The sequence below is a fragment of the Notolepis coatsorum genome (genome assembly GCF_963971535.1).
Source record: "Notolepis coatsorum genome assembly, chromosome: 17".
NCBI classification, from domain to species: domain Eukaryota; kingdom Metazoa; phylum Chordata; class Actinopteri; order Aulopiformes; family Paralepididae; genus Notolepis; species Notolepis coatsorum.
Window position 1 is genome coordinate 38451728 of NC_140181.1, and position 12053 is coordinate 38463780.

A 12053-nucleotide genomic window follows, 5' to 3' on the forward strand; every position below is an offset into this window, starting at 1 on the left:
CTGACTGTTAACGTTACTTAACGTCTCAGGGTAACTGACGTTAACGTTACTAGAACGTCTCAGAGTGACTGACTGTTAACGTTACTTAACTTCTCAGGGTAACTCACGTTAACGTTATTAGAACGTCTCAGAGTGACTGACTGTTAACGTTACTTAACGTCTCAAGGCCTAACAGAGCCCCGCTTGGTATTGCACTTTATTTAACATGTTCTGAGTCTAAGGTGTGGCCAGCAATAGCAACCCCTCCCCCTATCCCTATTCAACTCCAACTCACACATCAGACCAAATTAACTGTAACTGTAACACATTTTCTGTATGCTGAATGAATGAATGAATGAAAACTTTATTTAACAGATTGCAGAATGGGTACAATACAGTACGGCTCAATACATACAATTGTTAAGGGGATGCAGACCTGAGAAAGACATTTGTCTTGTTTCCATCAGGGTCCCCCATTTTCAATTCATATAGACATTTATGACATACACAACATACATGACATTTATGGCATAGGGACATATAGGTATTTAGTACTGATACATTTGTGACATAAGCGGTATTCAAATATACAGTACTGTTACCCCTAGATCCTAGACAGAGTATATACATATGATGGGGAGGGGACTGTACATTAGGAGGGGGTGGGTGGGTGGGAGGGAAATATACATACGGCGGGGAGGGAATATATACATGCGGTGGGGAGGAGACTGTCTATTAGGAGGTGGTGGGGGTTTTGGGCATTTACGGTGGCCAGTTTCGAATTGCAGCCTCCCGTAGGTGCTCTTTAAGAGCGGTTTTGAATGTGGGCAGGGATTCACATTCCTTTACAGCTTTGGGTAGGGCGTTCCACATTGTTGTGGCATAATTGCTAAACGTGTTTAGTCCCTTGTTTGAGCCGAATCTGGGTTTAACATGATTTGTTGAGCTTCCTCTGGTGTAGTGGTTGTGGTATTCACTGACCTTTGGGAAGTATTTTGACATGTACATGGGCACCCCGGTCGTATAGTGTATCTTGTAGACCAGGCCCATTGCAAGTTGCTGTACTCTGTCGTCTACTCTAAGCCATCCTAGGTTGTCAAAGTGGGCAGGGGTGAGGTGGGTTCTGGGGTTCAGGTCAAGTAGTAGTCTGACCAGTTTGTTTTGTGATGTTTGTAATTTTGTTTTAAGCGCCTTTGAGGTGCTTTGGTACCATGAGGTGCACGCATAGTCATAGTACCCTTGAATGAGTGCTCCTGCCAGAGTCTTCAGGGTATTCTTGTTTACCAGAGAGGAGATCCGGTACAAGAATCTAGTTTGTTGGTTGACTTTTTTTATTACATTGGATGCCATTTTGTCACAGGAGAGATTTGCCTCTAGGATGGAACCCAGGTAGGTAATTTCGTCTTTCCTTGTGACAATATTGTCACCCACTGTAACTGAGAAGCCGTCGGTCTTGCTGAGTTTGTTATTTGAACCGAAGAGAATGGACTCTGTTTTGCCCATGTGTAATGATAGTTTGTTATCAGCGAGCCATATGCAGATTTTGCCTAGTTCCGTGCTGAGGGTTTTTTCAACCTGCAACTTGTTCTTGTCAGAGACCAGCAGGGCTGAGTCGTCCGCAATCAGGAACAAGTTGCAGACACAGGCTGACGACATGTCATTTGCATAAATTAGGAAGAGTAGCGGTCCTAGCTAACGGTCTGATTCACAATGCTAACCAAATAACCTGCTTATTCCATGCAATTGCGGCTGCTTTCACACATGATTCCACATGGTCTGCAGACAGTAGAAACTCTTGACTCAGGGACATCAGTCAGTCAGGCATCTTCCCTGGCGGGTCCAGCAAAAATAAATAATTTCATTGTACTAATACGCCCGGGCATGACAGATGCAATCTAAACATGGTGAGTATACAAGTAGCCTAACTGTAGTGGGGATTTGTACCTAAAAAACGTGTCTACGTGAATATTTCAAGGTAACCTAATAATTTAGCCTGGGAGGAAATTATCTATGTTCAACCACTCTGCACTCATGCTGTTTTATCGCCTAGAACCACCTCATAAAAATAAAGACACAAAAACATTTGTAGCACCATGAGGCCCCGCCAGGCGCTTTGATGTACACCTCCAAGCAATGCTGACCCGATGCATGTATAGACTAAACATAAAGAAAAACAGCCTAGACAAAAATCAATACAATTATACAGCTTTACAAAGACAAAAGGATACAAGCAAAACAAGGTACACAAGGAATACAAAACACAGTAGCTTGGGAGCTGTAGGTGTGTGAATGATCCAGCATTGACGACGGCTCAGAGGCGGTGGGGGCCCCCAAATCAAATCCTGCTTAGGGCCCCATAAAGACTTGGACTGGGTCAGCCTCCAAACACATGTTTGCCATGTTTACCATCTCACATCTGTGACATGAGTCATTATGGAGCAGCATGTGATGTGATGTAAATTGGCCCATGCAAGAACCTGATCTACAAGCTTAGGATGCAACGATAATGAACATTTTGGCTGATACCAATAATTGATAATACATTTTCTGTTACAGCAGATATGATGTGGTGTATGTACTGAACGTGTTACTGTAAGACATGAAAACACTGTCAAATGGAAAATAATCTTTATTTCTGTTCCTGCCGTCTATTTCAATGCTGTTCTGCAAGTGTGCAAGTACCAAATAAAACACAAAGCCCTGCGCAGCTAGACAGAAGATCTGCCTAGTTTTACTCACCCATATCGTGGATATATTGTGCATCCCTACACCAAACCTTATGGGGATAGTGGACCGTTATCTTGTTTGTCATCATCAAGCAGGAAGTGAAAAACTATTTTGCCTGTATAGCCTCAAACGCTTCCAGTTTATTCAGTCAGAATAGCTTAGCAACGCTACTTAATTGTGAAGTGACCTATGTGGTTTTGGAAAGAAATTGAAGAAAATAACTTCCATCTTGAGTATTAAATGACTGAACTCCCCATGAACAAGGAATTTATCGTAACTTGATTACAAATGAGTGCTTTCAGAGTCCTTTGTTCGTCTCAGAACTAGAGCTTTTCTTATCCAAGATGTTTACTGCACCATATCAACCCATGTTGTAGAGATAGAGTATATTTCCTTGAAGAGAAAATTAAAGGCTTCCTACCAGGCGTATTGCTTTATTGAGGTATAACATGTGGCCCATTCAAACAGCTCAGATCTTTCCATAACAGCTTCTTGCCCAGATTCTAGGTGTCACGTTTGCCTTTTTGTTTACATCAAAACTGATTAATTTCTCAATTAAATTACATTTTCATTTGAAATCACCAAATCTATGATGATGACCTAGAGATAACGTCTTCAATTACCTGTTGCTTATAGTGGGAAACACCCCCAGCTGCCCCCCCTCCCTCCACGTCGTAGACTCCATGGCCTTTGCGTTATTGATGTCTCTGCCATTGTTGTGTGAGGGGCGGCCCACTGGCCAGCTCGGAGTGTGGGAACCACAGCCTAGCCTCCGCCACATGGCTTTGTTATGCTAATCTGTCACTATAAAAGGGAGCAGGGCTCCTCTGCTGTGAGGCCAGAGCTCACGTTAGAGTCGCAGCACACGCTCCTCACTTTGCCTGCCGCACACAGACATGTCTCCCTGCTCCACCAGTTTCTCCACTATTCACCACGTGAGGCTTCCTGAAAGAGACAATATCAAAGTGAGTATTGAGTGGACTTTTGTTTTTTTGTCTCTATATGCTTCAGCTGGTAGAACTATATCCGGCCTTATTGTTGTTATTATTTATTGACTTACTTTGTTTGCTTACGTCTCTTCCTCTTCCACCGTTTAGCTGAGAAAACCTCTGGTGGAGAAAATGCGGCGCGATCGCATCAACAGCTGCATCGAGCAGCTGAAGGTCATCCTGGAGAAGGAGCTCCAGAAGCAGGAACCCAACGTGAAGCTGGAGAAGGCGGACATCCTGGAGATGACCGTCAGCTTCCTGAGGCAGCAGCTGCGCTGTGGCGGGGTCTCGTCCCAGAGAGACTACAGCCAGCGAGGCTACTCTCAGTGCTGGAGGGAGTCTCTGCAGTTCCTCTCTGTGAGCTCCAAGAGAGAGCCCTCCTCCGTCACCCCGCCTCTACAGGGCAGCCAACGCCAACACCACCACCGCCAGCAGGCCCCTCACACCCAGAGAACCAATAGCTCCTCCTCGCCCAACTCCTCCAACATCAGGACCGGCGCCACCACGCTCCAGGGGACCGGGACCACCACGACAGGGGCCGTCTGGAGGCCTTGGTAGGGAGCGAGAGACAAACTGACAGCTATTCCCAAACCCGAGGGGGTGGGGTGGCGGGGTGGTGGGACCTCCCTCCCCAGAGTCTCCTTCACTATGTAGGAAATATTCATTTCCAACCTGCTCGGTTTGCAGTGGGCGCTCTTCCCTATCGTCTCATCACATTGATGGACTGTGTGTTAATATGGAAAGCTGCTCTCACTTTCATAAAGAAGGTTTTGCTTTCTTTCTTCTGAATCACATACAGGTGTGTTTATCTGTGGATCGTTAGATGTAACTGTATCTGGATTGGTGTTTTACTGACAGGTGTTTGAGAATATTTCTCTTTTGTTATCCAAGTCACATGTTGAAGTTGAATTAATTGTTGCATCTTTTATAAAGGGACTTGTGGTGTGTGTGCGTGTGCATGTGCGTGTGCGTGTGTGTGTGTGAAGGGGCATATACACATCCTTGTAATGGGATGTTGCTACTGCTGTGTTGCTATCACATAAGCTCTTAAAACTTGTTTGTAACATTTGTACGACAATTAAAAAATGTAAGTTACAATCATTTGAAAATCCTGCCTGTGGTTTCATATGCCATTGACCTGCATTGCTAACAAATGTTAACTGGAGGCTGATGGCAGAAATCTGACCATAGTCTCTGAAGACAGACACGTCGGCTTCTGCAAACACTTCCTCCTACCTTCTGTAATTCAGCAGCTCTGAAGTGAGTTAGAAAATAAGGATATCCAGTAATTTCACCACTTCCATGTCCTGGAAAATACTTGAAAACGAATGAAATACATACTGAAAAACGAATGAAATAAATACTGGAAAACAAATTACGTGAATAAATAGTGGAAAACCCATTAAATAAATACTGGAAAACAAATTAAATGGATACTGGAAAACAAATTAGTCGAAGCCTAGCTAGCCAGCTGCTGAGCAGAAATGGAAATTCTAAGATATATTTTTATTGGTCGAATACGGAATAAGGTGGAAGATGGCAGGTTCCTCTTCTCACATTTGATGAGCTGAATGAGGAAGGTTGTTGAAGAGATGGGCTAAGAGAGAGACTAATATCTAACTCATCCTGAACCTTCCTGTCATGTCTCACATACAGACAGCCCTCAGTCATCTTACTGTAACACTTCAGTTATTTTTGTGATGAAATTGGTTGTGTAGTTCATTTCAAAATGGCTTTACAGATTCTTGAAATGTTACTGGCTGAACCCTGAGAGTTCAGAGGAAAGATAGATAGATTGTAGCGGTGGTCAGCCCAATATAATCAAATAAAAAAAAATCCAAATATGGTTTTGGGCACCTGACAAGTAAAAAAAAAAAAAAGGAAAATGAACGCTTACTGTTATATACCGGTTAGCTCAGGAGTAACCTCCACTACAAAAATGAGCTTGTGATAACATAACTTAAGAAGAGGCAGGCAAAGGGGTGACTGGGTGGCGTAGCGGAGATTGCGCTCGTCACCAATTCAAGAGGCTGCGGTCTCGACTCCCGGAGTCAGCATTGCCTGCGGCTTGGGCCAGTCGTCATACTATCTCAATTGGCAGAGGTAGCGGGTGGAAAGTTGATGGGTGGGGATTGGACGTTGTGGACAGCGACTCCTACAGGTCGGTTGGGTGACGCCTGTACAGCAGAGTCAGGAAGTATCGGGGGCAGCGTGAGCCTCCCATGCATTACTCCTCGCCACTGAGAGACCGCACTGTCTGGTGAAAAGATGCGACAGGCTGCCTCCTCGTGTACCGGAGGGGACACGTGATGCAAGGCTATATCCTCACTACAGCTGACCAGTGGGAGACATAGTCTAGCAACGTTCAAGATAGGGGAGAGGAGAATTGAAGGGAAAAATAATTGGCGATACGAAATTGGGATGGGAGAAAAATAGAAAAATAAGGAGAAAAAGTGGATCAAAAAAAGAAGAGGCAGGCAAAGAGTAGTTTAGTTTAAATTAAATATACTGTATTCAGCTTATCAAAATAAATCACAGTTCAATAATGAAAATCAATCAATTAGACAGGGGATACATCAATGAAACAAAACACAGCAAAACAGATAAATATATCACAGTTCCTCAACTATCAGTAATATCAATCAATTACTGTAAATCAAATTAATCACAACTAGTCCAGATTGTGTGTGTTCAGCGAGTGTGTGTGTGGTAGCAGGCTGGGGTAGTGTGTAATGTGGTCAAGTCTGGGATGTTTGAGGGTTTGACAGTTCAGTGAAGTAGTTGAAGTGAAAAAGAAAGGTGATAATCAACAGAATTTTGAACCTTCCAGAATCAGCTTGGCAGCACTGGTAAGATAGATAGATAGATAGATAGATAGATAGATAGATAGATAGATAGATAGATAGATAGATAGATAGATAGATAGATAGATAGATAGATAGATAGATAGATAGATAGATAGATAGATAGATAGATAGATAGATAGATAGATAGATAGATAGATAGATAGATAGATAGATAGATAGATAGATAGATAGATAGATAGATAGATAGATAGATAGATAGATAGATAGATAGATAGATAGATAGATAGATAGATAGATAGATAGATAGATAGATAGATAGATAGATAGATAGATAGATAGATAGATAGATAGATAGATAGATAGATAGATAGATAGATAGATAGATAGATAGATAGATAGATAGATAGATAGATAGATAGATAGATAGATAGATAGATAGATAGATAGATAGATAGATAGATAGATAGATAGATAGATAGATAGATAGATAGATAGATAGATAGATAGATAGATAGATAGATAGATAGATAGATAGATAGATAGATAGATAGATAGATAGATAGATAGATAGATAGATAGATAGATAGATAGATAGATAGATAGATAGATAGATAGATAGATAGATAGATAGATAGATAGATAGATAGATAGATAGATAGATAGATAGATAGATAGATAGATAGATAGATAGATAGATAGATAGATAGATAGATAGATAGATAGATAGATAGATAGATAGATAGATAGATAGATAGATAGATAGATAGATAGATAGATAGATAGATAGATAGATAGATAGATAGATAGATAGATAGATAGATAGATAGATAGATAGATAGATAGATAGATAGATAGATAGATAGATAGATAGATAGATAGATAGATAGATAGATAGATAGATAGATAGATAGATAGATAGATAGATAGATAGATAGATAGATAGATAGATAGATAGATAGATCGATCGATCGATAGATAGATAGATAGATAGATAGATAGATAGATAGATAGATAGATAAATAAATATATAGTCCCTTCTTTTGTATATATATATGGGTTCTCGTGTGCATCATTGTCCCATACACGCTGATCACGGTTCTAAATTAATGGTTTACATCTTACTGTAGCTGCTTCTGTTGTAGTCCACAATGATGTCCCTCATTCCCTCCAGACTGTAATGCAGGCACCGACCAGACGGTGGCAGTAGAGACCCTATCAAAACATCCCATTCCTGAGAAGACGTCTAACATTGATTGATTGATTGATTGATTGAAAAGTTTATTAACAGATTGCAGAATGGGTACACTACAGTACAGCTCAAAACATACAATTGTTAAGGGGATGCATACCAGAGAAAGACTTTCGTCTTGTTTACATCAGGGTCCCCCATTTTCAATTCATCATATGACACACACGACATACAGATAGACAGTACTGCTACATCTATACATTTATGACATACTAGATTTGCAAATACAGTACTGTTTGTGATACTAAAGAAATCCAGAAAGAGTGTATATACATTTGACATAGAAGCTGTACATTGGAGGAGGTTGGGTAGGTGGGGTGGGGTTGGGTGGGGCTGTACATTGGAGGTGGGGGGGGGGGCACTGTACACTGTACATTGGAATACTGACATACATTTGACATAGAAACTGTAACTGTACATTGGAGGAGGTTGGGTAGGTGGGGTGGGGTTGGGTGGGGCTGTACATTGGAGGTGGGGGGGGGGGGGGGGGGGGGGGTTGGGTAGGGGGGGGGGGCACTGTACATTGGAATACTGACAAGGCCATACTTGGTCTTTACTGTACAACTGGGTTAGGACATTTGTAGGGGCCAGTTTCGAATTGCAGTCTCCCGTAGGTGTTCTTTGAGAGTGTTTTTGAAAGTGGGTAGTGATTCACATTCCTTTACAGCTTTGGGTAGGGCGTTCCACATTGATGTGGCATAATTGCAAAACGTGTTTAGTCCCTTGTTTGAGCCGAATCTGGGTTTTACATGATTTGTGGAGCTCCCTCTGGTGTTGTGATCGTGGTATTCACTGACCTTTGGGAAGTATTTTGACATGTACATGGGTACATTGGTCATGTAGTGTATCTTGTAGACCAGGCCCATTGCAAGTTGCTGTACTCTGTCGTCTACTCTAAGCCATCCTAGTGTAGCAGGGTGGATTATCCCTGCTTCATGGGAACGGTTGCTGGCAGTCACGAGGTAGCTGGACACAGTAGAACTCTGTCTGACTGCACCCTCGTCTTTGGGCCTGGGGTGTCGACTGGAGGCTGGTAGTGTGAGTGGATGGGGCCCGGGATTTACCAACCTGGTCTGGTACTCTGGTCTTCCTTCCCTGCAGCAGGGCGGTCAGCAGTACTCCCCAACACGCTCCCACTCCCCTCAGTTGCTCCTTAAACCCTCCCACACCTCGTGACTGAATTGTAATCAAATACTCTGAGTTCCCCCCGCAAGTAGTACCCTCCCTCAATGACCCTAGAAACCTTACAATGAAGAGGGAACGGTGGAATAGGAAAGGGTTAATTATATTAACATTACCCACACCAAAAGGATCGCCTGGCCACACCAAAAGGATCGCCTGGCTTCAATAAAAGCAATTTTCTGACTTAATGTAGCGGCACCTGCCTGTGTCCGCTTCCTGGTAGACGGGGAGTGATTCCATACGCGCTCCATCCAAAGAATAGTCTCCACGCATTGAGTTCCGTTATCAGATACCGACGTGGTGATCCGATTTATTTAGAAAATGTAGGTTACATGGGAGAGGTGATCAAAGCGATCCTAAAGCGTCCTATAACCGTGGTTCTAATTGATCAAAGTGTTTCCTAAGATAAAACTATTCTAAAGCGTTCCCGAAGCGGTCAGAAAATTATATGCTTTCCCCGTCGGCTACCAACCCACAGCTGATCCCTATCACCCATTTTAATGATCTCCGCCGCGCCGTGGGCCGACCCACCTGACAGGTGCAGGTGATTCGCCCATAGTACAACAGAGTCCACCCAACGGGTGACACAGATAACCATAACATTCCCATAAATCATATCCTTCGATTGGAAATAATAATAACAATAATGATAATAATAATACTAATAATAATAATAATAATCTATAACAAAAAACACTCATTCGGCCTTTACATTATTGTTTATATAGGCTACCTAATACCGACATCAAAATAGATTGTATGCCTCTCCAAATCATAAGCAGGTAGAAAATTGACGGAGAACTTTAATCCCTGGGTATTAATCGAACGAAACGAAGAAAAGGTATATTCCAGCATTGTTATTAATGACACCTTTATCTTTATCTTTATTACGGATCCCCATTAGTCATCACCGCAGCACCAATGACAAACAGTGGTTAACGGTCTTTATTAGTGTTTGCGCTGCCCAGGCAATATATATCATATCCGACATCACCGTACGTGTACATGTCTGTCAGCCTGTTGCGTATTTTTCCCATAACACGCTTCGCTCGGCTTAGTCCACTTTTCCACATTTCATGGGGGTGTTCCATTACCGTATGGTTAATTACGGGCGGTGCTATATGCAAATACTTAAAATCGTGCACGAGCGCGGAGCGTATAACAAATGGTATTTATCAACACGGAGTGTGCGTACGACCCGTGTACGCACGTGTGATAAATCCAGATCTTTCTGTGCGTACACACCAGGGGCGTTTTTAGGGTTAGAAAACATTGGGGGCTCTTTTCTTTTTCTTAAACACAGAAATACGCAATTTTAGAGTAATTAGAGATGAATACTGAATAACTAGAATCATTCGAGGTTCTCAAAGTGAGGTCCAGGTCCATGAGAGGGATCTGGGCAGTCCCCATAGAAAATTCAAAGTTAACAGGACCAAATCATCAGTTTCTTATTTATTTAACCTTTATTTAGCCAGATAAAACATTGATCTGGTCCAAGAAGCCCCAACAGGAGTACAAATATACATATATATACACATATATATACATATATATATATATAATATATATACATATACTGTACATACATACACACATATACACCAATAACAAAATAAAAACACAGTTAAGAATCATACACATAAGCAAATAAACAAACAAACAAACATATGCACAGCCTATGTACAAAAGAAATAAACAGTTCATCTCTAGCCTTTACAGTTTTCTTCAATTGCATAAACACTCAAATCAAAAGTATTACACAATTATCAAAACCTTACACTCAAGGAGCAAAATATAAGCCCAGATTTGCACCCCTACAATGTCAGCCTCACACTTTTTGCAAAACAATACACACAGTGATTTGCAAAACACTAAACACACTTGCATTACATTAGACACAGAATGTCAAATTACCACACATATGAGCCAATTGGTTAAACACAGCCATCAGATGCACAAACACACCATTGCTTAATTGTAGATACACCAATCAGGTTTAAGCACTATAAAAATGCAGCAGGTGAATTCACCTGTCTTCAACCAAAATGGAAGGAGAGTGAAGTACTGTACACAGAGAACGTGAAAATATACAATACATTCACCAAACACTACACAAGACAACCAATGATGCAGACTGATGAAAATATAAATGTTCTCCCATTTTCCCAAATCAGTCAAAATGGAGAATCACAACAAAAAATTATCTTGCCAGATCCAGCTAGGCAAAGAGATAATGTCTAGTATTTTCTGTTTAAGTTTTTTCAAAAAAAAATTGTTTTACTGTAATTTTAACCTGTACTGGATACAGTATTTTATGTTTGTCTGATATTTGCTGAGCTTACAGTGTTATGCACATAGTAGCATGAAAACTAGGACATGTATTGTTGTGATTCTCCATGTTGAAATGTTGACTGATTTGGTTATATGGAGAGAACATTTATATTTTCATCAGTCTGCATCATTGATTTGGGTATATGGAGAGAAAATGTTATTTTTTTCATCAGTCTGCATCATTGATTTGGGTATATGTAGATAAATAAATTATATTTTCATCAGTCTACAGCATTGGTCTTGTGTAGTGTTTGGTGAATTTATTGTATATTTGCACATTCTCTGCGTACTTCACTTACAGTACTCTAATCACTGAGAAGTAGAATTGCTAAATGTGTTTTAGGTTAAGCACAGCAGTGTGTGTAACTGGTTCAAACAGAATTAAGTCATATGAAACGTGTGTTTCATATGGTAACTAAATGTAGTTTTTATAAATTAGTGTATGTTTTTGACAAGTGTTAATTTAGCAAAGGATCTGTGGTGCTAATTGTGTGTTTTGAAACACCGGGCCCCGTTTTCAAAATCATGCTTAGGCAATCGAAAAAAAACTGTATTGTGTGTTTCATTATATACATATGTTTCAGTCTTCTCATAAAAAAAAGATTAGATTTTTGGGTCTTTTCCTGCCTTTGGTCCGCTTTGCATTCACATCTCAAATGAACCGCAGCAGGGTTCACTTGCAAGAGTGAATGAGCTTTCACACCACCCCAACCCCAAACCAACCGGACTATCCGAGGAAATGAACCAGGGTTCAATTAAAGCTTATTATATGACACTGGACATGGGTAT

At 41.1% G+C, this 12053-nt stretch overlaps 1 protein-coding gene across 1 annotated transcript; it reads left to right on the forward strand.

Annotated features, from left to right (window-relative positions):
* Positions 1 to 3602: 3602 nt before the first annotated feature.
* LOC311244014 (transcription factor HES-5-like) lies at positions 3603 to 4253 on the forward strand (the record flags this gene model as incomplete). The annotated part of the gene is made up of 2 exons (XM_084333423.1): positions 3603 to 3671; positions 3804 to 4253. 2 exons carry the CDS (start codon positions 3603 to 3605, stop codon positions 4251 to 4253), a joined length of 519 nt encoding a protein of 172 aa, XP_084189549.1.
* Between the last annotated feature and the right edge of the window lie 7800 nt (positions 4254 to 12053).